Here is a 27693-nt window from a genome sequence, read left to right on the forward strand (position 1 = left end):
TTTAATGTATCCCTGCCGTGTAATGTTGCCATTTTAATGTAATAATTAACACTGCCATTAAAACGGGAGGCTTTGCATGCCACAAAACTAGGCTCAACCCACCATTTTTTTTCATAAAATGCCCTGTACCAAGTTAGGAAAATGGCCATTGTTACATTATAGTTCGTTTCTGTGTGTATTAAGTTTTGGTGTTGTGTCTCTGTAGTGTCCTAGTTCTCTTATATTTGATACGTTTCTCTCACTTTTAGTTATTCCCCGGATTTGTTTTTCTCTATCGATTAATGAATTTTGAACAGCGGTATACTACTGTTGACTTTATTGATCTGCGCGTCACTGATGAGTCTTATGTAGACGAAACGCGCGTCTGGCGTACTAAATTGTAATCCTGGTACCTTTGATAACTATTTACACCACTGGTTCGATGCCACTACTGCTAGACGTTTCGTTTTCGATGGTATCACCAGCCCAGTAGTCGGTACTTCGATCTTGACATGAATATCAATAATATGGTCGGTTTTATAGATTTCCTGTTACAAATCTTTGAATTTTTCGAAAAACTACGGATTTTTTTTTTATCCCAGGAATAGATTACCGTAAACGTATTTGGCACAACTTTTTGGAATTTCAGGTCCTCAATGCTCTTCAACTTGTTCTTGTTTTGTTTGGCTTTATACCTATTTTGATCTGAGCGTCACTGATGAGTCTTATGTAGACGAAATGCGCGTCTGTTGTATTAAATTCTCATCCTGGTACCTTTGATAACTATAATATGTAAAAAAAACATGCAATTTATTTTAATGATATTTACATTTAATTAAAGAATTGACTCCTGCAGATTAATGGTAGCCTGTTCAAAATGGTGAGTAACTGTCATAATCTTTTAAACATTTCATGATGATATTTCGTCAATATGTTTGCTGGCCGCCACTATTTTCTTTCCACAGATTTAAATTCAAGTCAGGCAGATTCCTACATTTCTTCAGTTTTCTACAAAAAGACAATATTTAAGAATATAATACATGTACATTTTGAATATCTGGAACATTTACATTGTATAAAAAGTAAAATCACAAAAATACTGAACTCCGAGGAAAATTTCTAATTAAATGGCAAAATCAAATGACAAAACAAATCAAACGAATGAACAACAACCGTCATATAACTGACTTGGTACAAACATTTTCAAATGTAGAAAATGGTGGATTGAACCTGTTTTTATAGTGCCAAACCTCTCACTTGTATGACAGTCGCATCAAATTTCATTGTATTTACAACGATGCGTGAACAAACCAGACAAAAAAAAATAAAAAAATACTCAAAACATGGGTAATATGAGTAGTAGACATTTTTATGCTTATCGAACGTCACCATTTCCGATTATTCTTTTGTAAAATTTGTAATCATATTGAAGTTCAACATTTTTTTAAAATTTGAATAGTTTTAGTAAACAGTGCAGGCAATGAGTTACATTTCTTTTTCGATAGGAGACATTTTCTGATTCGATAAAATTTCGGATTGATGTAAATACTTTGTGTTCAGTTAAAAGACGAAAATATCTGCCCATGATAATTATGTCGAAATGGATCGACTATTATTTCTGCATTTAGATTTAAACCGTTATGAACCTCATATGTTTAACCCGACTTATTCTAATAAGTTGCTGAAATATATGTATAGGGTTAAGCGGTTCACCAACCACGTCAAATTTGAAATATAAATGATAGTATTAAAGGCATATTTGATAGTTTCATAAAAGTATAAATCAATATGCAGAAATAAAGAACAAAATGTATCAGACACGTACAGTTGGGTCCATTTCAAACCTTTGGTATTCCGTATTAGTTGGTAAATTCTTTAGTGAAATGGTTTTCAGTTTGCCTGTTGATTTGTATACATAAACATGATAAAGTAAATTCATCTTAATCCGTCAGATCTGCTTGTATGATTTCTTATTCCATAAAGAGTTATGTTGGAATAAAATTACTATTTGAATATTACAAAGTTGACTTTGTTTTTAATTACCTTTTGTTTTTGGGTCGAATAAAAGCTTCCTTTTGAATACGATCCAAACCAAGGTTTTCACAGAGCACTTTGGACATTGTCATTTTTTTGATTGAATTAAGCTGGGCTAAAAGAGAATTAATATTTCTGTAATTATGCTGTTGAAACAAGTGGCATAAGTGGCACAAAAGTGTTTTTTTTTAGCCTGTATGACTATCGCCCCACCCACGGTATGTATGATTGATAAGGTGTATAATCTACTTCAGTTGGGTGCACTGATATTGTTTATACAGACTTTTCATCATTTAAAAGCAACAAATATATATAATGTGTATGAAATTATAACTTAATTACAAGTCACCTATTCATATCAACCTGTCATACTAATTTTCTAATAATATCATCAAAATTCTTATTTGTATGTTTGACATGTACATGTATGCATATTTTCTAACTCGAAATCAGAAATCAGGTATATCAATATGAATCCAACACACTTTAAACACAAATCCATATGATTTTACCATACGCTTAGATAAACATTCACACATTTAACATAAATCCAAATGATTCTATCATGACTAAACATTACCACACACACACCCATTGATCAAACATTCATATGATTGATCTATTATCATCCTTTAACTCTTTTTAATTAAACACAAATCCATATGATTATAAAATAATTATAACTAAAACACTCAATTAAAACACAGATATGCTTTTACCATATTTATAGCTTAACATTGACACATTGAACAGAAATCCAAATGATACTACTATAATTATACATTACCAACCTAACTCATTGAAAGTTAATCAATATGATTCTACCAACATAATTCTTGGACCAACATAAATCCAGATGATCAATCATTAATTTTACATAAAGACACACTCACACACAGACTAAATAAACACACATTAAACACCCATACATATAATTGAAGGCATATTCATATGTTTTAACCATATTAATCTTAACATATACAAATTTTCGACTGGTTCAATAAAACTCTGCCATTATAATACACCAACAAACTCGCATTTTTGCGCCTGTCCCAAGTCAGGAGGCTCTGGCCTTTGTTAGTCTTGTATTATTTTAATTTTAGTTTCTTGTGTACAATTTGGAAATTAGCATGGCGTTCATTATCACTGAACTAGTATATATTTGTTTAGGGGCCAGCTGAAGGACGCCTCGGGGTGAGAGACTTTCTCGCTACATTAAAGACCTGTTGGTGACCTTCTGCTGTTGTTTTATTCTATGGTCGGTTTGTTGTCTCTTTGGCACATTCCCCAGTTCCATTCTCAATTTTATCACATTGAACATGTTGAACAAATCAATACGATTCAACTATAAATATACCTTAACACAAACACACACATTTAGCCGAAATTCATATGTTTCGATCACATATATCTTAACAAACTCTGATCAGATTGACCACTATTCCATGTGATAATACCATAATTATACCTTATCACACATATTGAACAAAAATCCATATGATTGGACAATATTAGTAAGTATATTATAACATATACTCATATTGAAAACAGATCAAAACGATTTAACCATGACAATGAATTAACACACACAAACTGAACACATATCAATATCATTCCATCATAATTATACCAAATACACACACGCATTGAACAAAATGCATGTACCAAGTCAAGAATATTACAGTTCTTGTCCATTCGTTTTTGATACGTATTGTTATATGATTTTGCCATGTGATTATGGACTTTCCGAATTGATTTTCCTCCAAGTTCAGTATTTTTGTGATTTTGCTTCTTTTTTTTAACACATACCCACATGACTATAAATTAACACACACATACTGAACACACAGATTTATATCATTCGATCATAATCCTACCCAAACATACACACATTTAATACAAATCTATAATGAACAAAATTAGCATCATACCGTTTGTAAAGCCAAAATCTGAGTCTCTCCTCTCATACCAGTATCTATCTCCGCATTTTGACAGATAAAATTGTTTACCAATTAAACATGCAAATGTTTCTCCAACACGTCCGTTCTTGGACTTCTCTAGAAGTCCACCGACATACAGATCGATATCATCAGCAGAACTTTAAAAAGAAAATTAAATTTTCCAAATTCTCTGTTGAATTATAAAAAAATAGGGATGATAAAATATATTAACTACGTCAGTCGATAAAATACATAAATAATATATTTGCATTTGATTTGATGAAATCACCAGATACGAGTTATCAACGTAATCGGACCGACTTGACGAAAGCCGTTATTTAAAGATGACATGTTCACCCTTCCCGAGCGTCTGATTTCAACCTCAGCTTTGAAAAGGTTCAAGATGCACGAGCCTTGGAATCCTGAGTGATGTTTCGTGGACTGTTGTGACACTTAATGTAATATTTTTTTTGCATTAATACTTTTGCTAAAATAAACCTATACAAATAACGAAATTAATTGGTGCATCATAATGGAAATTATGTTAATTGTCAGTTATTTAGAGGTAATATCAAAAGGCAAATAAAACGTTACATAAAGACCCAAAACGACGTAAAAAAAACAAGCAGGAAATGAACATCTACACATCAAGATAATAAACTTAGAAATATAGAATTTGCTAGAAGAATAATATGCATATTTTTTTAAGATATGTTCCAATAAATAATTAAAAAATCGATACGGTATGAGTTCCATTTAGATAATCATGAAAGACCAACTACAATGATGTTAAGTGGACCTTAAAACGTATCATCAATTAAAAAAAATCGTTCCCCATTGACATATCCTATGGCAAAAAAAGGAATAAAGATTCCAATCCAACTACAAGTCCTCCATCAAAGAAACACTAGTAACCCGAATTTAACTTGAACGGACAAAAACGTGTTAACACTATTTAAATGAGATTGATCGTTATTTGATAAAGATTGACAAAAATTAAAAATTATATTTAATTCATATCAATTCATATCAATTCATTTTAACGCCAGTCAAATAGATTTCTCTGCGGTGAATCAATTGAAATCAAGTTGCTGGTTAGTTGCGTTAAACTAATAGGCCACGCCCCCGTTAAACTATTTCAAACATGCATTAATGCGTTTTAAACATGGATGAGACCCGAGCTTTTTACAGGTAAATCACCCAAGCAAAACGACCTCGATGTATCTATCGTTTTTTGTTTCAAACTTTAAATGCGTATAGTCTTATTAAAGTCACATACTTCACAATTTAAAACGTTGAAACGAATGAATAATACACGTATCATGTTCATATGTAAGGAATTAAAATAAAAACATTAAAATATATATGCACACGCGGTTTAAAAATGCAAAACTTGTGAATCTGTTGAAAAAAAAATAGTTAAATATATAACATGATGGTTTTCTATATTGTTCTCGTATTCAAATGTAGACACGGAAAACTATGTACACAAAAATTATTTATTGTGTACATAATTTAAATCGATGTATTTCATATTTTCGGCATTGACTGTAAAAAGTGCTTAAGTCCTTTATGAGTAAAATACAGAATTAAAAATAACTCTACCTTTTTTATATTTCTTTATTTTAGAGGTAAGCTTCTGGCCAAGTGTCACTGATTCTGTCGCAAATCATTTACTTCAATAACCAATCAATTGTATTCTGAAAGAAGTTGATTTGTTTTCTGTACGAATACATGAAATATTTCTCACTGAACGTTATGTTTGCAATCGATGTTCAAATACAAATCTACAGTATCTATATGAAAGAGACTTAATAATATATTTTTTTTATTATTATTCTACACATGCATATTTGAAGGATCGAAATAATCAGTTCTACAAATGGGTGTTATTTTTAAAGACTTGAAACTTTACAATTATCAAGTGAATCCATGAAATTTTTATCGACGCACCAAACTTTCATCGTGCATAGCTCATTTTCCGATTTAACGATCTTCTTACTTGTTCATTACATTCTAAAATTAAAATCCTTCACAAATTGCAAAAACTTGTATTCTCCGGCTAGACTGCGCAAAAGATAAATCTTGCTTTGTTTGTGTATACACAATGTTTTGAAGGCCGATATCCAGTTTGGCTAAAAAAGAATTAATTTGCACCACAAGTTAATTACGCGAATTCTTTTTTTTTTGCATAACTTTATCATAAAAACTTCAACATTCATTAGCGCCAATAAAACAATCATTTAATTGCGCAAATATTATAGACTTCTTTTCAAATGTTTCTTCTTAGTGCACTGAGGAGGTCCTTTTATGTATTTTCATGTAGGTACAGAAATCGCAAACTGAAAGGGCCTCCTTAGTGCACTTAGACTGACAAAAAAAGTGCACTATGGACCTGATGGAAAGATAGAATTGACACAAAAAAACATAGCATACGGAAGGAGAAGTACATAATTTTGAATTTTAGTAATTATAAAGTTATTCAACAGTTGAAGTAGGTATTCTAATGTTACATGTACGTGTAAATAGGTTAATAGTTTCGAGATAAATATGACACAATTAATAAAATTGAGAATGGAAATGGGGAATGTGTCAAGTTTCATTTATTGGCGCAATTCATATAATAAAAAAAAAGAGATGAGCGCGATTCAAAACTTTACAATATGACAAGTTACACCTAACCGTTTTGACAAATCAGTAAATTCTTCGCCCGGGGATATACACCTGCCAGTAATCTACCTTCAGTAACTTTAAAATACCCAGCCGTGTCATTTCCGTATATTGTACATGTAGATGGCAAGTGTGATACATGTATATACACCAGAAATACCCATTCAAGTGATTTTTAATTTCAGAAGAACTCCATATCGGGTACATAAACATAAAATTACAATAATATGAAAAAATGTATTAATAAGTTCAAATGTTGTTTTGGTAAATGCACCTAGGTATGTATTTGTAAACTTTTGTTAATTCGTTATTTCATGTCTCTTTCTTTTTTTTTTTTGCTTCAATTAATTTTTTGTATCTTATAGACTTATTCGTAAATCGAAAAAACTCACAAATCTGAATAGAATCATATGGCAATGAACATGTTGAATGATTTCTCTAACTCAAAACTAGTTATACATGTACATGTAGATGCCTCTGAAATTATATTTTTCTCGTTGGGTTGCTTGTTCATTAATTGATGTTTACGATATATTCTAATGTTCAGTATTTGTGAAAACCGCTCATTTATCAATTTTACAAGAAATATTATAATACTTGTAAGTCATGAACATTGAAGTTTAACTTTCTATCATTTTTTCGTATACGCACAAACATACAATAAAATGAAACACTTTAAATCGGTTTAAATTATGCAATGCATTTTGAAAATATAGTTTTGAAAAACCGGATATTTTTGATTCATACTTTTTCTATCCCTTTTCTTAAAAATTAGGACACATGTCACTGGTTAATATAGAATACAATTAACGGTACCAATTTTCTTGTAATAGATGCGCATTTCGAAAATACATGTCTCTTCAGTGATGCTCGAGGCCAAAATATATGAAATCAAAAGCAAATTTAATATAAAAGACGAAGAGCTATAATCCAAAAGGTCCAAAAGTATAGCCAAATTCGTGAAAGGAATACTAGTGAACCATGAATAATCCCAAACAACAAATTTGTGATTCAATTTGGTTTGTCACACTTGCTTATATTATCAATATTATGTATTGTTTTCGGCTGAGACGACTACATGTATAAAATTTATAGTATCCTCAGTTTTCGGCAATATTGAAACAAATTGAATATCCTTTGAATTGCTTCTTAAGTTATTTTAATATATATACTGAGCCAAAAAAGTTTAGCAACAAAATTGTGAAATTTTGTTTTATTACAAAATCATAAAATTTAAACATATAATTTTAATAACACAAAAATGGAATTATGATATGTCAGAAGCAACATGAATGTTTATCACTCACATTAATTAGGATTTTCTTTGTATGGAGCGCGGGAGGGTCAAAATGCTTAAATGAGTATAGTGTTTCTCAAAATCAATTTCTAAGCCATGCCCTTAGTGCACCAATGAAGAATTGACAGGAACACCAGCAACTTCCCTTAGTCAATGCAGTACTTTTTTAGCCGAAAAAAACTTGTCACGTGTTGACGTAAAGCGAAGGAAGCGCTCCTCCATTGACGATAGTTTTTTCTTGTCTACGAGATATCGACCTATTCTATGCAGTTGTAATTTGTCGATATCTGTTTGTTAGTCTCTGAACTGTTGCCTAGTGCACATTAAATCGAGCCATGATGTCAACAACCCTCATTCCGGCATCGACCGTTTCAAGACCTTTCTGACTGTCATTTTCGGGGTGGCCTGGTTGACGAAAAAAAAAAGTGTTGCTAAACCTTTTTGGCTCAGTATATATACGGAAAAACAAGGTGGATATTTAATCATCGGCTCTCGTGAAGTTTTCTTGTAGGTTAAAAGAAGGGGACAGTATACCTCTAAGTAATAAAACTTTAAGATTTGTATTCTTTAGATTGTATAACGTCTTAGTCTGGCTTTCTCTTCAATTTTTAGATTATATTCAGAATCACGTTTTTATGCCAGATCTTTTATCATTTGTTAAATCAAAGACATGTAGTAGATGTATTATTTTTTAGACCAAAAAAACTATCATACGGTATTCCACATGTACGGTGAATTAAATTATTGACAAGCATACCACATCTTCTTATATTCATTCGTTATTTGATGAAGATCTTCAACAAGCCTTAAAGGGATAATTCGCGATTTTTCACTTTAAATAAATGATTTTGAAAATGAACTTATTGATAACTATACACTTTTTAATTCTAAATAATTATGTTTATCCAGAGACATATAATTGTATTATATGTCTCTGGAACAAGCATGTGCATACAATAATGCATGTATGTATACGCATGAGGTTCTCGCTACATTAAAGACCCGTAATTTAGGCCTTCCTCTTTTGTCTGCTCTATAGTCGGGTTTTTGTCTCTTTTACACATTCCTCATTTTCATTCTCAATTTTTGTAATATACGACGGTATATTGTTCCTGTATCAAATACCATGTACATGTACATATATGAGGCTATGAAAGTAAGTTTACAGAAATAAAGATGATAGTGGAATAAGCACTTTAAATTACAGAATAAAGAGATGAAAATATAAAGAATAGATTAAATGATTCATGATTGCTTAACGCCCAGTTACAAATATTACACTCTATCCCTCCATCTTTTTGTCCATCCTATTTAAAATGATTCTTATAGGAGGGTCTGAGTTGGGGGGGGGGGGCTGTTTTTCTGTAAACATTTAATTTTCACCCCTTTTTTTCTAATCTTCAAAAAATAAGTCTATTCTTTAAAAGTAATTTTTTACGCATTATTCTCTAATTTTTCCCCAGTTTTCTTTAATCTTTAAAAAAAAAAAGTAAAAATCATTCTTTTAAATGAATGAGAACGGTGATTTCCAAACAACAGCAAGGCTTTCATTTGTTACTCAACAATGACGAGTTGGTGTGTATTGTTCTGCATGATTTAAGTGCTAGTTCTATGAAGTAACAAGTCCAAGTTTTCATCAGTTCTTTCCAGTGATTTTGACTACACATAAGAAGATGCCAATGAGACAACTCTTCGAAGAGACCAAATGACACAGAAATTAACAACTATAGGTCACTGTACGGCATGCAACAATGAGCTAAAGCCAACCGCATAGTCAGATATAAACAGGGGCGGATTCAGGCTTTTTGAAAGAGGGGCTGTAGTTTTGTAACGAGGGGAGCGAGGCGAAATTTTTTTTTGCCACTTTTTAGGACTTAAAACATAAAATAAGTGAAATATGCACTTTTTAAACGGTTCCTGGCGTGGGGCATGCATATTTTGTAGTTGCTGGTAAGGTGTAAGGGTTGGACATTTTAGATGCTGCATCTCCCTATTAATTCACGAAGTCTAGTCTGATTAATCATTTAAAAAAAAAGTCCAAGCAAAAGGGGAGGTGTACGCCCTCTACGCCCCCTCTGGATCCGCCACTGAATTTAAAGCCCGAGTAGAAGTATCGGAAACCAGTTCATATTGACTGAATCCTATAGTCTGTTACCAAGAAACCAAAAAAGGTTTACCAAGTTTGTTTTCACTTTTATCATATTTTTACAATGATAACTTTGATAATTTTCTTTAAATTTTAAGAAGAGAAAATTCTGTTACCAGATAATGTTTAGCATTTTCTTTTATTAATCATTCAATAAAATTCAGGTATCTTTTAGCGTTTTCTTTTATTGATCATTCAATGTTCATTATATTTTTAGACCACGCATTTCTCTAATCTTTATTTTTTATGCCCATTATTCTCTAATCTTCATTTTTCAAGGGCATTATTCTCTAATCATTGAACCCCATCCAAACCCTCTTTTTTTTATTATGTTGTACATGTACTGTTATACCACTGATCGAGACTAGGGTGAGGATAGGGAGCCCGCTAACAATTTTAACCTCGCCACATTATTTATGTTTGCGCCTGTCCCAAGTCAGGAGCCTGCAATTCAGTAGTTGTCGTTTGTTTATGTTTTACATATTTATTTTTCATTAATTTTTTTTTTTGTTATATAAATAAGGCGTTCGTTTTCTGGTTTGAATTGTTTTACATTGTCATATCAGGGCCTTTTATAGCTGACCATGCGGTATGGGCATTGCTCATTGTTGAAGGCCGTACGGTGATCTATATTTGTTAATGTCTCTGTCATTTTGGTCTCTTGTGGACTGTTGTCTAATTGGAAATCATACCACATCTTCTTTTTTATATTCCTGTCCTTTTAAAATGCCCATTATAGACATATAATAATACATTAGGCTTAACATTTCAATTTATAAATATCAAAAAGCGAAAAATTTATATATTTATTCAATAACGACAATGTTGCTGCAATAGATGCCAAAAACATCAACAATATTTTATTGAAAAGAAACGGCATTTTATTTCACTTGTTCTGAAATAAAAAGATGTTTCATTTCATTTGTTATATACGGACACTGTAAATTTTGAATGTAAATGAGTAAAAATTTGTTTATATTTATATATTGTGTCTTATACGCGTCTCATTTATCTTTTTAAAGATTGATGCACACAATGCAAATGTTTAAATGTTTTGTTTAGTTCTGTGATTCTCATTTTATGTTTGTATGTGGTGAGACTTTAAAAAATAATAATAATGATAAAATATTGAATCTAAAAATATTCAGAAACTATTAACTTTTCTTAAATTTATACTTGAGTCAGAAAATTAAAACCAGCAGTGTCAAACATGTTTAACACTCAGCGGGCAGTCGATATCATTGACATACTATATAGCACTAATCGCAATATGTATACATGTACATATATTTTGGGCATCTTATCAGTAATCTCTCTATTGAAGATGTTGAAATATATGTATTATAATTATTCGCTTATTAGGCAAATTCATATTCTACAAAGATATTTTCAATCATTTTAGTTTTGATAAATACCATTACAAATAACTTATTTTGTCTAGTTTCCTGTGTGAGGATATTTGATTGATAAAATTCAATAAACAATTTAAGGTTGTCAGGTAAATGTGGATTACGGATTAAGATGTTAGATGTCAAACTTGAATTAACAAACTAAGGTGAATTTAACCCGAATATGTAGTTTCTCTTCAACAGTGTTTTAATTCCAATTTCCTTATTTTCATTTAAACTAAATTAATTAGAATGAAAGAAAGATTCGAAACTAAAGATAGTCACAATTAAAAATATGTATTTTGAAAAAAAGACAAAAACCGCCAGATCATATCTGATTTAAATCCAGGGTCCGTATATGCATCTTCTGACTTCAGACTCAGACTTCTCTTGAACTGAATCTTAATGTGCGTATTGTTATGCGTTTACTTTTCTACATTGGCTAGAGGTATAGGGGGAGGGGGAGATCATAAACATGTTTGCGCCTGTTCCAAGTCAGGAGTCTCTGGCCTTTGTTAGTCTTGTATTATTTTAATTTTGGTTTCTTGTGTACAATTTGGAAATTAGTATGGCGTTTATTATCACTGGACTATATATACATATATATATATAGTATATATTTGTTAAGGGGCCAACTGAAGGACGCCTCCGGGTGCGGGAATTTCTCGCTACATTGAAGACCTGTTGGTGACCTTCTGCTCAGTGTTGGTTTTTTTCTTTGGTCGGGTTGTTGTCTCTTTGACACATTCCTCATTTTCCATTCTCAATTTTACAATGGTACGTAAATTAAGATTTTATTCGAAAAGACGGATTTTTCTACATGTTCTACATGTACCAAAAAAAATGTACAACTATTGAATATTGTAAATGTTTAATGATGATACATGTCCAGATCTAGATCGAACTGCTTTGCTTCGTGGCGAAAGTACGAATATAGAAAAATCACAGATTTATATTACAACTAGAAAGTCCTCGAACAGTTGAAGAAATCATCAGAATTTGTTTATTGTAAGTTATTTTGTACATGTATAACTATAATGCGAACCCGAAGTTGTGAAATCGCAACTAAGCGTACTTTGGAAAAGCGACGGTTCTATGAAAACCTATTGTCAAGTTCAAGTTCTGTTTCGACATCATTGTAATATATGTCACTGAACGTTAAAATTCAATCCTTTATTTCGTCTTCGTCTTCGTCAAATAGTGCTGTTGGTTTCTTTTTATTATTATTACATACTAGTATGTACATGAATACACCACAAGTTATTCCTATGTAATCTCATTTAGATATTTAGTAGTTTAAACATATTTTATTGTTCTAAACAAATGGATTAGAAATTTAGTGCATGCAAAGTAAATTTTAAAGATGACAATGATTGCAGTATCTGTGTGAATCTACTTCTCAATCACGCTTCATAAAGATATTACAGAATATTCAAGATTTACAACTTTTCGTGAATATGATTGCCAATGGAATAAACCATGCAGCAGATTTCAAAATAACCATATTAATTTGTGTCTGAATTATAACAACTGAAACTGTAATTCTGCTGTAGTGCACCTTTAGAACTTGTATTTCAGATAATTTGACCACGTGACAAGAAATTATACAATAAACATTGGTCACGCACGATAGGTTCTGATGTAAGACACGTACCGTTACAATACCCAGTTTACACGCATCAGCGCACACAGGTTTCTCGAATGGGGCAGTTGATTGGAGGAAAGTTACCAAAAACCACGCCTACATTTACCTATTATCCAATCAAACGCCTTTGACATAAACATAAATAATACATGAGTAATATTACAGAGATTTTGAAAAAAGTTGAGACTCTAAATTCTAACTTAAAATTATAAATTTATGCTCGTAATGCATTTTCGCAATTTACAATAAATGTTATACATACTTTCACCTATCTAGTGAGGAAAAAATAGAAATTAAAAAAAATTGCAATTTACAACTATTTCGAATTATAGTGCACAGCAAGGACGTATATTTGTTTTCCGTCCTTGTGCACAGTTTGTGATAAATGGGTGTCAAAATGTATTAAACAGAAACCCAAAGACCAGTTTCAAGAAGAATTCTTTGCTTTTATGCAGAATCGCATAAAACATAATGCTGTCATATTTTCAAAAAGAATTATCAATTAGAAAACTCCTTTTTACATTTCTAAATTCATATATTACGCAGATATAGATGTGGTAGTTGCCGATTGAGTCCAGAAGGTTTCAGGATTTACACAGAGAAGACAGAATATGTCGTCTCTGTGACACAAACAACATTGATGATGAGTACCATTACATTATGAATTGTAGAACATATAAACTATAGAAAAAGAAGGAAATGTTTAAGGAACTACTGTTAGTTAAACCCTTATATCTTTAAAGCTGATCAACAGTTAAACTCATCAAATATTGTAATATTAGAAAAACTATGTAAAAGTTATAAATGTGAAAGTCAGTCCTCCAAGCTAATTTAATTGTATCGTTTACACATGCATGTACTAATTTTACCTTATAGTTATGTGTATGTATGTTCTTGATAACTAATAATTGAAGTTTTATGAGAAATAAAGTATTCGTATTCCTTTAAACATGTAAACCATAAATTGCAGTACACGAAGACAGCCTACGGGTAAAGTACAAGTGAATATATCACAAAAAGATTATATTTAATCCTCATCCGTACGCGTCCTTGTAAATGCCGAAAACTCTGGATTTTCTTTGAAAATTACCTGAGAGGTTATAAAAGATCTAGAAAAGACCAAAAATGAATTGAAATAAAAGATTTTTGTGTAGACGAGTTACAACATTGCATAAGCATGATTAGGAAATTTGAACAAAAAAAGTTCGTGCTCATCTTTGTAGTGGCGAAAAACACGCATATCGAGTTACGTAGACGAAAAAGAATAATTACATTCATAATAATTATGATGTAAATTCACGAAATTAAAAGGTTATAATTAGAAAACAATCTAAAACACGATTCGTCATTCCCCATGTATAATTATAGATTAAAACAAAATTATAATTTTAATTCTGAAATTCAAAAGGCATGTTTCTGATACGTGACAGTTCAGCGAACACTATTACATGAAATGCACGATGATATTGACCGAAAACAAAGGTGAAAGATTCAAATTGTAAAATCATTCGCTGAACGGTAGAATTTCTATCAATCATTCAACGATATAAAAAGACTTTTGAGTGTAAAAGTATGATAGAAATACTTTTAATTTATTGAAATGCCTGTTATATTGTTCCAGTCATTGGTTACTAGTGCATGATTGTCAGTCCATTTCGATATTTCATAGCACTTTTACAAATTCTGAAAAAAAAAGAAAAGAAAAAACTAATATTCCCATGGGAAAAATATATCTTCCCATGAGAAGAAAATTGTCCCGCAAAGTGTTCAACTCCCACAAAAGGGAATCTAACCAACTAAGAAATGCATAATCATCTGTAGATTGATTTTTATATATGAAACGATGTGTATTGATTTTACTTGGTTCAATGTTCAGTGGCAAGTATTTTATATGTGGGCAGGTCCTGAGACAGATAATCAAATTATCAGATTGCGGAATGACGGACAGGAAGACTCCAAACGTAACAGTGTGAACTAGCTGTCAGAAACTTAAGTACTCTCAGATTCTTTAATCGTTGAAGACCCTATAGCGACTATAAAGATGAACAGGAATAAAAACGCTGACCATTGATAATTTGTATTTTTGTTAAGCTCTGACCTTGTGTTCGATTAGGTCCCGTGTATGTTTACCCCATATTCCTTTATTTTCTATAAAGGCGTCTGTCTTGACAGTAAGTTGACACGACTTAATCATGTTAATACTAGTTAAACCCTTAAATGTAAGACACCAGATGGAAATACTCAAAAAGGACAGCCAGTTTGGTTCTCTTTAATGTTAGAGTTCAAATCTTCATGAAGAAACGACTATATGTTTTCTGTATTCAGCATAGAATAATATCTTCTAAACTATATTTTTTCGCACAATGTCTGGATATTGGTGGACATGCATTATTGCGAAACCAGACATTTACAAATGAAAATTAACACTTAGACTATAGACATTTAGTAGGGAAGTAAATGAACAAAAGACAAGTAATTCAGAAACATAAAATTGAGAATGGAAATAGGGAATGCATGGATCACGCAAAATTAAGCAGGGGCGACATCGGAGTAATGGGAGTTTGCTTCTTGCAAGACATTCGCCGTGAAAACAATTTGATATGAAGACAAGCCTTTGTACTGTGACTTTGTTTTAAAATTTCAAACATGAGGCTGTTACGGCCCTGGTCAATGTTTTTAAGTAATACATAGTTTCCTTTCATGTTGTTGTTGGCTTTCTGAAATAAATGTTTACATATTATAGACTATCATGATCCTTTTTTTTCAATTTCAGTTAAACACTATGTCTGATTTGCTTTTTCAGAAACTTTAGCATGTTTAAATGTCTTTTTCTTTTTCTTCATCTTTTTGAAACCCTAGTTTTGTATTACCACTGACCAGTTCAGTAAAAAAACAGCTGCTTCATGTTTGTATAAATGTGTTTGTAACCTTTCTAACATGCTATTATTTTCCGTTATTTTTTATTCCGTGTCTATAGATAGTCTTGATCGGAGAGTCAAGATTTATTTTGTCTGTTGGTTGCTTGGCTAGCGTAAGCTAATCGATTTACCTCACATTTTGAAGTTGGATGGAGATTGTTTTTAAATAAATGCCGTACCTTTGACCTTTGATTTCCTGTCGGTTTTTTCTCAATTTTAAATTGGGAAGTTTTATCATTTGTTTTGCATGATTATTAATTTTGACTTGCAAATGAACAATTGATAAATCTAGTCCCATGTGTGCTAGCGAAATGTCTTTAGTGTAATCTCGGAGTGTAATTTTTATTTCAACTTTTACGTTTACTTCAGCACAACCTAAAACACGAAAACTTTCATTTTCTTGTAAGAATGAGATTCGTTACTTCAAACAAAAATCTCTTTTATCTTTTTTTTTTTTTTTTGCAGTAAAAGACCGGTTTCTTAAAAAAAACTTTCATACAATCGACTAAACGAAGTATAAGCTTCGGGAAGGTCAAGGATTATAACATATTTTTCGTAATTTTGCAAAAATCGAAAATTTACGGTAATTAATGGTCGAATTGAAGCTTAATACCTACCAAAAAATCTCAATGAGCGAAAAGACTTTCATTTTAGTCATCTCTGGTGTATTTATGATGGCTTGGTTTGAAGCGAGAACAGACAAACTATGCTTACTAGTGTTGCATAAAAAAAACATGAGGATATGGTTTGTCCTTTATGAATCTATATTGTAAATTTGACTCATATAAGGATAATGTTTGTCTCATAGAAAAATCGGTAGTTTTAACCGATAATTTATTTTTCGACTTTTATCGGATATAGCAGTTATTTGGAAAAATACAAACCGTATAATTAATTATTAAAGTTTCGTATGCATCATAAATCAACCGGCTCCGGCAACTTTTGACTTGTTCTAATATCAATAGTAATGATTTTCAGCGGAGAAAAAGATAGATATTTTGGTCGTGGTTGAAAGAATCGTAAAAGTGTTATTTTTCTAAATTCTGTTTGTTTAATCGGACAAAGTAGAGTCTTAATTTGATTTTTTTTTTGCCGAACTGGACTCTATATTGTGTATTGAATTGAAAGTTTGCAAACGTTCCGACCAATGAAATTTATTTTAATATGTAACGCGAACTTCAACGAGAGCACCTAGATGAAATATTTTATCTATACTACAATCAGTTTTACTTAGAAATTTCCGCTCAAATATATAGGAAATAAAATTATATGAAAACAACAATGCAGAATGTTTCTTTTCCATTTTTTTTAACAATGTTTATGTTCATTTCAATTTGGTAAGTAGACTTATATTTAATGCCCAAAACGTAAATATATGTTTTCTTTTAAAACATTAAAAAACGTGAGAGTATGCCGATAAATAGCCAGTCTAGGTAGTTAAACTTAAATCAACTTACCCATCGTTATCGCAGACTAAAATTTATCTCATATATATATATGTTCATTTATTACAAGTACGTCAGGGTGCATGACAGCACAATAATCTTTTTACAGAATCGTAAGAACAATATTTTTGTTTGATATTTGCTTCTCTTCCACAATTAACGCCCGATTTGGCCAGTGACCGGTATTACAATTTAACACAGTTTTAAAAGTTCAGTGGGCTGCTACTTCATTTATAATTTTGGGTATGACTTTCTGTTTATCATATTCAACATACGTCAACATTGTCTTCATCAATTTTATTATTCAATTCATCAAAACCTTGTTTTTCATTACAAGCTTTTCCGTATATCAATATACGACAAGAGAATGAATATTTGTTGCTTACCGGAAATATAAGATACATCGATTTAAATTATGTACACAATAAATAATTGCTGTGTAGTTTCCATGTCTACATTTGATTTACGAGTACAATATAGTAAACATAAAAAGAGAAAAGAGAAACGGTAAATATACAGGAATACAATAGTTTCGTAAATAGTTGCAAAGGACCACATGTTACTTACATGCCATGAGGTTTCATAGCATTCAGTAATTTTTGAAACGCACGATAAAGATCTAGTGCATTTGAGCAAATTAAATTTATGTTATCCATCTAACTATTTTATTTTCAACAGATTCCCTAGTTTGACATTTTTAAACCACGCGTGCATATATATTTTAATGTTTTTATTTAAATGCCTTATATATGAAAATGTCACGTGTATTATACGTTCGTTTAATTAAATTGTGGAGCATGTGACTTAATAAGACTACGCATTTAAAGTTTGAAACAAAAAACGATAGATACATCGAGGTCGTTTTGCTTGGGTGATTTACCTGTAAAAAGCTCGGGTCTCATCCATGTTTAAAACGAATTAATGGATGTTTGAAATAGTTTAACGGGGGCGTGGCCTATTAGTTTAACGCAACTAACCAGCAACTTGATTTCAATTGATTCACCGCAGAGAAATCTATTTGACTGGCGTTAAAATGAATTGATATGAATTGATATGAATTAAATATAATTTTTAATTTTTGTCAATCTTTATCAATAAACGATCAATCTCATTTAAATAGCGTTAACACGTTTTTGTCCGTTCAAGTTAAATTCGGGTTACTAGTGAAACATATTAGCAAAAGCAAAGTTGTCGGCTCTTTTAACTTTCCCGAAGTCCAGAGTTGATTTCCGAGTTTAAAATATTCGGTCCTTGCTTGGGTGTTGCCTCCTAAGTATCCCATAATTGTGTTATCTTTTATTACATTCCCTTTTTAATGATTATTTCAATTAGTTAACAACGTTACGTTTCTCTCAAGTAATTACTTACGCATATAATTCTTTGAGGACATTTTTAATACCGTTTGAAACTTTGAAGTTTTTAAATTTCATTCTTTCCAATCCGCAAAATTCCCTCCAGTCATTATAGCTTGGTGTTCCCTGATCTCGACCCCTTTGTATGTTAATGGACAATAAATCTATATCTCCACCAAACAGCTTGTTACGCATTGCATTTACTCCAAAACTGTAATTAAAAATATTATATTGATTTATTGATTGATTTTCTTTGTACTTTAACACCGCTTACAGCAATGTTCTATATTTCGTGGCGACCTGTGTTAAATCTTTTATTTGAATTTTATTATAATCCTGGTACCTTTGATAACTGTTTTATTGGTGTAATAAACCGAAGTGCCCTGATGTAACCATAGACTCTCTGCAGTAAAACTGTCAATTCTTGTCGATTCAGATTGGAGTCAAACGCACCTGACACGTGCGGTGCTCGAAATATAAAACTTATTGGTGATAGGCTGGAGATCAGAATTGTTTAACTTCTTAGACCATAAGGCCACTGAGTCCTTTAAATTGTTTTTTTTTGTAATTAAGGTAGCACAATACAAAGATTTTATGACTCCAACTCCCAAGTTTTAAAATGCTGTAACTTTATTAATAATGCTTGAAAATTTATAAAAGTGGTAGTTTTGGATAGCTAACAGATTACTCTTTCAAATTAATGCAATGTTAGTTTTATGCAACAATTATGTAACCAATTATAATGTTAACTGTGTCTAAAATATTTGTCACCAAATTTCCACTTTCAAATGAAATTAGCTTCTGCATAGGTATCCCTAGATGGTTGATTTTATTATATGTTGTTCCTATGGCCATTATATACAAAAGATTGTCTCAGATTTCAGATAAAATGTATAGAAAAATTTTACACCTTATCAAACATTTTTTTTCTTTTATGTGGTTAAGATGTTTACACTAATTAGAGATTTATGAGAGAATGTAATACCATAAGGACAATTCGAGACACCCTTTTGAAGCCCATGATGTGTTGTTTAAGATTTTGTTAAATTTGTTTGTATAGATAAAGAGAAGCTAGAGCTAAATTCATTCAAATGAACTGACCCAGATTTTGCCACTAATTACATAATAATTGATTACATAATGATTGCATAATAAAAATATTGCAACCGTTTAAAAGATTAATCTTTTATCTATCTATATATACCTCTTTTATTATTTTCTATGCATTCATAAGAAAGTTACAGCATTTTAAAGGATAGTGATTGGAAGTAAATAAATCTTTGTATTGTGCTACTTTAACAGGGGACATATTTCTTGATAGAGGTAATAACAGTAAGAATTTTTGGAAAATTCTATGCATGGTTTTAAGTAACTGTTCTAATTCAATGATGTTATCCCGTAATTTTGAAAGCATTTCACCCCCATTAGGATCTTTCAATATAGCTGAAATAACAGTGAAAGGGCCTATTTAGCACAGAGTGTTTACCTATCAATTCTATTAGCTGGATTAAATGTTAACCATCGTATAAAATCTTCAACATTTTCGCCCATATTTGTTTGAATTAGATGTGGAGCCAAAAAATTGTCAGCAAGGAGTTCAGTAGTTATAGTTTTGTAATCATCTTCAAGCAATGACTGCTCCCTCATAGCTTGGGAATGTCCCATTCGGAAAGGTGCTACCGCAAAAGCGTTCCTCACAGAGGCATCAATGTTATCATTATAACAGTCATCAAATCCCTGTTTCTTTGGTTCTAGCTTGTACTTTTTCATAGTCTTTTGAGAAAGAAGGGCAGGTAGGTACTCATTATATGTTATGTGCTGCATTTCCGCTATAACTATTCTTCGTGTTTCTTCGAAAACTCTATCATTTTCCCATTCCGAGTTGATTTGTTTCAGTAATGTAGCGATCCTGTTATGTTCTCTTACAAGAACCAGATGGTTCAATTGGAGACTAGGTGCTTGGTCAGTCCTTGAATCTCCTATATTGAAATAAATAAATAAATAGGATGACATTTTAGGAAACTAAACACATAGTATAGTTTATTTTGTAATTTCACACTATCTCTCATCAAATACATCAATGTGATGGCGATAACGAATATTGTTTTATTTTTCGTCTAAGCATACATTTTAAAATTAAAAACAACAATCAGCAACAAAAAACTTTGATAAAATGAAGATTTTCATCATGTTTCTATATAAAATAAACCTTTATTGATGTACGAACCATTTTACTTGCAATAATCTAAGCACCCTTCGGTTTGATTGCGGGGTTGAATGGGGGGTCCTTCATTAATCTAATCACCCTTCGGTTTGCTTGAGGGGTTGAATTTGGGGTCCTTCACTTTTTTTTACATGTTTATGACGTGTTTCTTTGTCTGTATGATTAAAACTTGTTCTATAATATTCTCATGAAAATGAATAATCATTTGTTTATGCAATTATATGATTTCTTTTTTCAAATTATTCTGTACATCTTTCATATTTCTGTAACCAGTATATACGTGTTTTCTTTATACTTTTGGACCCCTTTTATTCTTTATTCTTTTTTTAAACTCTTTTTTGTATTTATTATATTATTTGGTCATCATCCCCTATTATGTAAACCTAAACCAAATCATCTTATATCATGTGTGGTAATTATTACGTCAACAAAAGTATATCATGTCCGACCATTGTTACCTTTATGTATCACACGTACAACAAAACGCGTTTCGTATAGGGGTGAACTAAAGTTGACTGGAAGAAACAAAATTTTAACAATTATACTCTTCTTCACCCAATTTCTTCTGATTTATGTGATAAAACTATTAAAACAATTATTCGATATGGAAAGCACTTCATTTTAGAATATTGTTTATTCCTTACCTGTTAATTGGCAAAAATCTGCTACCGGGTCTTTCTTTACGCAAAATCCATTTACGTTCTCAGGTAAATTTTCTCCAGGAGAAGTTTTTAGAAGTGCTGAAATAAAGAATTTCAAAATGAAATTATAGTATTTATAGGAGCTTCTATTTTCCCTTTGTCATGTTTTGAATAAATTTATACTACGAAATACTTAGGATTTTTAACTCCTAGGAAAAGTTAGAATGTGGGATCTACGACGAATTGATTTCAATTTGTAACTAGCAGCAACCAAAATGGTCATGTGTAAATAAAACAAGACATGTAAAACAAGTTGCTTGAAAAAAAAGAAGACAATACATGAACCATAGAACTTTTTATCCTAATCATAAATTAATCAAATTAAAAATTAATATCGCATTTTTTTCATGGTCATTATGACATAATCCACGCATTTATCGCTTAGTGTGCATGATATTTATAAAGCATTTAATTCATTCTCACTCATACTGAATAGGGTAGGAAATGAGATATGAAAACCCGTATATCATTTTTTTTTTCATGAGTGACAGAATTAAGCTCACATGAATCTGTCGTATCTCTAAGGGTTGCTAACTGTGCATCAGAACTACCATATACATGGCTGCAATCAATGTATGACGTCACATCGTTGATCTGTTCCCTATAGTCTAAAAGGAAAGGATAAATCACGCTTATACGGAATAGAATGGCATACCGAATACATTTCCATTTCATACAAACATATATAAACAGAATAAAATAAGACGGATTTTTTTGATTTCCCTCAGTGCGTTTATTAGGATTGATTGATTGTTGGTGTTTTTTAAGCCAATTTTAAGCACTATTTCGTGGCGGTCAGTTATTATTGGTGGATGAAACCGGATTGTTCGGAGTAAAACACAAACCTTCGATAGGAAAACTGACATTCTTAATCAAATAACATAGGGGTTGAGTGCACCGGAGGTTCGAAATCAAATCAGAGTTGACTGGCTTGTGATAACAAAAGTAGAACCTCTTAGGTCATTTGACCACCGATGCCCTCCGTCAATTAGGTGTTCATGCACAATTTTAAGGCACAAACCATCACTTGATTCCAATTTCATTTTAACATGTGTAAGGCGACAGTAGTTTATTGATGTGAAAATCCAGTAAATCGATTTAGATGAGACGAATGAAAGGCAAACGAATGTGATAACCTAGGGATTCGCATGAACTAAAAAAAAGTGTGAAGACTGTGGCAAGCGTTTACTGCACATGAATAAAATAAGAAACACGACTCAAACGCATATAAAAACAAATAAAACAATTTTTGACTAAGATGAGCAATAGTGCTTAAAAATATTTAACTTATATCATTAATTTGATTCTTTTGAACCAGTTCAAAGCAGATTTAAAAAGACTTTTCATGTAGCGTTGACAGTTTGTCTATATTTTTTTGCAAATAATTTCTATTAAAAGTTGAAGATCTACTGAATTTACCATATGTTTCATCACTCACTTTGTTCGGATTATTTGTCATCTCATATTACACTGGATCAATATCTCTGCTGGTTGACTATCATTCCCGGGGTATAATCATCACCGTAATGTAGTATTGACATAATTATAACAAATATTAATTTTCAAGAAACTAAGATATAAACTATATTAGCTTCCAAATATTCGGCTTTGAGTGTTCCTGACGAATGTATATTAAAAGTTAATATTAAGAAAAAAAAAAGAATTATTATGTGGTTACAAATGACATTCAAAAAGGGGTTTCAAAGCAAAAGCGCTGTTGACACTTTTGATTTTGCTTTCTGTTTTGAATAACTGCAATTCTTTTTAGATGAAGAATTCTACAGAAATAATGCAAATATGTTACCTGTTACATCAGGGGATCTTTCAGTTCTTTGAAAACTTCTGCATCCAGGGGTAAAATCTTTGTCGTCAGCAGGTATATCAAACGGGAAACATACATCGATGCTATAGATAAAATTAGAATAACACATGGGTTGATTAATAGCACAATCAATAAATTCATAATAGGTACCAGGATTGAGTTTTGTATATGCGCCAGACGCGCGTTTCGTCTACAAAAGACTTATCAGTGAGGCTCGAAATCAAAACGAGTTAAAAAGGCCAAAGGTACAAAGTCAAATAGCAAAACACATTTACAATTTAAACGACTTCATAGGATTTATAATGAAGATATCAAATATCGATGGGGTAATTATGCTGAAATCAATGCTAGTGATCCTGTTATCATATCTTTAAATTCTTATGCCATTAGTCTCTGTCTCTTTAATATATATTTTAGCATCCAATTACTAGGTTTTTTCCGTGGAATATAAATATGAACAGTTAATGCGTTTTAAAAATGTAACAGTATGATATCATGTCCTAAATTTTAATTTTGGCTTATTATTGATTCTCTACACAAACCGTATACAATATCGACGAAATGGTTTTACTCATTTGTCAGTTATTTTGTTTCGAAGGGTGCGTTAAAACTAGATATGAGTTTATTCCCATGTACTGTTTGAAATAAGCTATATTGTAATAAACGCATCAGACATTAATCTATCATATAATACCGGCAGTGACCATTTTTAAACCGGAAGTATCAAGTATATCGCTTATTTTAGGAAAAAGTGAATGGACCATATATATTTGGAATCAGCTTCAAGTAAGTTATTGTCTTATACCAGAAATTTTATTGCCCTATTTAATATCTTCATATTAAAAAATGTGCATTTTGGGTGATATGGCTGTGAATTGTTCTCGAACATTTGGTTTTAATTTTTTTCCCCCGCCTAATTGTTTTTCTTTTGCTGTTTCAAACGCTTATGAAACTGACACCAATTAGCCAAATACTTTAATTTGTAACAGCTTTCCCCCAAACACTATTTTATCTAGACATTTCTTATACTCAATATCTGACGAAGAAACGGACTAATTTAGTTTTTCCAAATTTCCCGTTATATTCTCAGGTTGAACTGTATAATTTCGTCCGAAGTAGTATAGAGATTGATTTTTAGTTGTATACTCTTTGTTGACTTGCCAATTTTTTTAATTCTTCACTTTGGTTGCATTTTTATTTATGCTCCATTTTGTTTTCTCTGTTTTGTAAACTCATATTAAATTCTGATCATCTGTATGTCTTTGTAGTTTAACTTACTCATTGTTTTCACAGCATTTCAGATCTGAAATTTGAAATGAGTGAATAAATTAATGAATGAATGCAAGGATATTTTATGTACAGTGTATTTCAAGGTAATATGTTTACAACAACTTAAACTACATGAAAATGTTTTAAATCAAAACAGAAAATATTCTATATTGTTATTAAATTTATATTGACGTTCATCCAGCAGCTTTGATAAGAACATGCCATACAAATTTAAACAAAATTTACCTTAGAGATAATATAGGTATTTTAAAGCGTTGTGGTCGTCTTCCATTTTGTGTTACGTATACCTTGAGAAGCATTTAATCGAATATTTTCAAATCTTTGTTTGTTGGTTGACCCTTTATCAAGATTTTTTTAACCCCCAAAAGAGCATTTTTAGAACATCCGACATTTGTGATTTTTTTTGCATTTATTAAATTCAAGATAAACTTATTCGGTAATTGCAGCTATTTACGATAAGAACACACCTGCTACATTTGTACAAAAGCTTTTTTTATTATGATAATACCACGTTCATTCGTTAAAAGATGTCACTGCATAAAACTGTAAGAAAAAAAACTAGAAAAAATCCCCATTAAAAGGAGGCAACTGAAAAATCAGGACCAAAGAAAGAGAAAATCGTTCTATTCATTATAGCATTTTATGAAATTCCCATCAAAGTTTTTATATCAAGGTTTTAAAAAGGACATTTGTACAAAATATAATAAATTATCTGGGGTAGTTGTCGTCCGATATTAATAGATTATCGTTGAGACTTTTGAGAAAAGCAATCGAGTTGAAATGACCAATGATAGTTTGTTTATCGCTATTTTACCTATGACGACGATGTCAAATTTATGTTAATTTCCTTAGCAACGCGACGTGCCTCCTTAGTTTCTAGCGACAATTTTCCATCTCAAGCGGCGAGTAGCATGATATGAAAAATGATCACAAAAAAAGATTAAAAGAAAAATGCACAAAATAGCGATAAATTGGTTTACACATACTTCTCTTTAATTGTGTCTTTATGAGATCATGGGTAAGTGCTTGTCCAAAAGCAAAATGCTGGCCAGACAGTGTCGGAGATGCTTGGTCAGTAGGTCCTAATTCATCTGCCATTAGTGTGTTGCTTATCAGTCTAGGGCTTGGTAAACAACTTGGAAATCCACCTCTTGGACTATTATCATCTGCAATGGATTTTATATGTATTACACTTTTAAAATAGACAGATATATGTATTGTACTTAATCGGTATGTATCACACTTATTATATAAAATCGCTTAAAACACACTTAAATCGATAGTATCGATTTGATGAAACTTAAATCGATAGTATCGATAAAATAACATTTAAATCGATTCGTATTTTACTTAAATCGGTACGTAAAACATTTAAATCGATACGTGTTTCACTGAAATCGATATGTAAAACACTTTATTCACAACATTCATGTTTGATAAATTGTTCATGCATTTATCGCAGAATATGATTTCTTTTTTCAACCTGCAAGAACATATTTACCATTCACTTAGATTTGTGAATGCTTCAGAAGGTAACATAAGATAAACTTACATAGACTAAGGTTTTGAAATACCTGTCTAACTTGACAAACAAACCATCGAACTCTACTCAAAATAGCGGTAATGGTATTTGTTTTGTAAGTTTTATTATCTACATGTATCATGGGTTGATGTACTCTATTGTGTAGTTTTACTTCTAAAATTGTAATCTATTTTGCAGTGTGATTAGTTTTGGTCCTCAATGCTTTTCAACTTCCTACTTTATTTGGGCTGTGTTACATTTCTTGAGTAGAATATCACTGATGAGTCTTTTGTAGAATAAAACGAGCGTCTGGCGTAAAAATTATATTTCTATCCTGGTATCTATGATGAGTTTATTATAAGTAAGAACAAATGTTGGTGTCTATTGACAGTCTCTTATTCTTAAAGGGATTCTAAAATTTTCAAAACAAATTGTTTATCACCTAATTTGTGTAAAAAGTTTCGTGTGGAGGAATATTTTTTTATTGTCTCGCATTCACAATAATGAGTGAATGTGTAAAAAGTAACAGATTATTTTGGTGTAACATGTGCATCTTTCGTTTAATGAGTAAATTAAAGCGCGAAAATTACCTCATACCTTACATTATTCAAGTCATGTGACTTACCACCGATATCAATCACGAGATTACCATCATATTCAAGTCATGTGATTTACCACCGTAACCAATCATGATATTTCCATTATATTCAAGTCATGTGACTTACCATCGTAATCAATCATGATATTTCCATTATATTCAAGTCATGTGACTTACCATCGTAATCAATCATGAGATCACCGTTATATTCAAACCGTCTTTGTGCCGTATTTGCTTTTCCCCATGATGGGTACACCAGGTTGTTACAAGATCCGTCATACGTCCTATATTTGGCATTAGTGGAACAGGATGCTAGCACTGGAATAAAGTAACAGAACAAACTTCATAACATTTGTTTTGAAAGAAACTTTAAAAATGCACAAACAACTACAAACAATTGAACACATAAGAGGCTTAAATATCTGAATGCTATGTTATAAGATCTAAATGAAGGGTGGAAAATACAAGATGGAAATTCAAAGTTTTGACCTAGCCCTAAATTAAGCCCCGACTCCGTTTGTTTGAAGAAATTGAACACTCGAGGAATGCAGGTCATTCAGTAATTTTCTCCATATCACAATATCGTAATATCACAAAAATAGAAACCATATCTTATATTTTTGGTGAAGTAGAAACTGGCATAATTTCTTACCTTGAAAAATAACATTGCAAAACAGCCACGAAAGCACAAGAAAGGTCAAACTGGCCATTATCTAAGTTGC

At 31.3% G+C, this 27693-nt stretch overlaps 1 protein-coding gene across 1 annotated transcript; it reads right to left on the reverse strand.

The window, feature by feature from the left end:
- Window positions 1–776: 776 nt before the first annotated feature.
- On the reverse strand, window positions 777–27284 carry LOC143058729 (chorion peroxidase-like). The gene is made up of 11 exons (XM_076232178.1): window positions 27149–27284; window positions 25838–26017; window positions 24840–24864; window positions 23544–23644; window positions 22243–22347; window positions 21683–21778; window positions 20301–20793; window positions 18831–19025; window positions 3945–4111; window positions 2023–2128; window positions 777–987 (listed from the first exon to the last, which is right to left on the reverse strand). Exons 1-11 carry the CDS (start codon window positions 27162–27164, stop codon window positions 906–908), a joined length of 1566 nt encoding a protein of 521 aa, XP_076088293.1. The 5' UTR covers window positions 27165–27284; the 3' UTR covers window positions 777–905.
- Window positions 27285–27693: the final 409 nt, after the last annotated feature.

Source organism: Mytilus galloprovincialis, chromosome 14, assembly GCF_965363235.1.
Source record: "Mytilus galloprovincialis chromosome 14, xbMytGall1.hap1.1, whole genome shotgun sequence".
NCBI classification, from domain to species: Eukaryota; Metazoa; Mollusca; class Bivalvia; order Mytilida; family Mytilidae; genus Mytilus; species Mytilus galloprovincialis.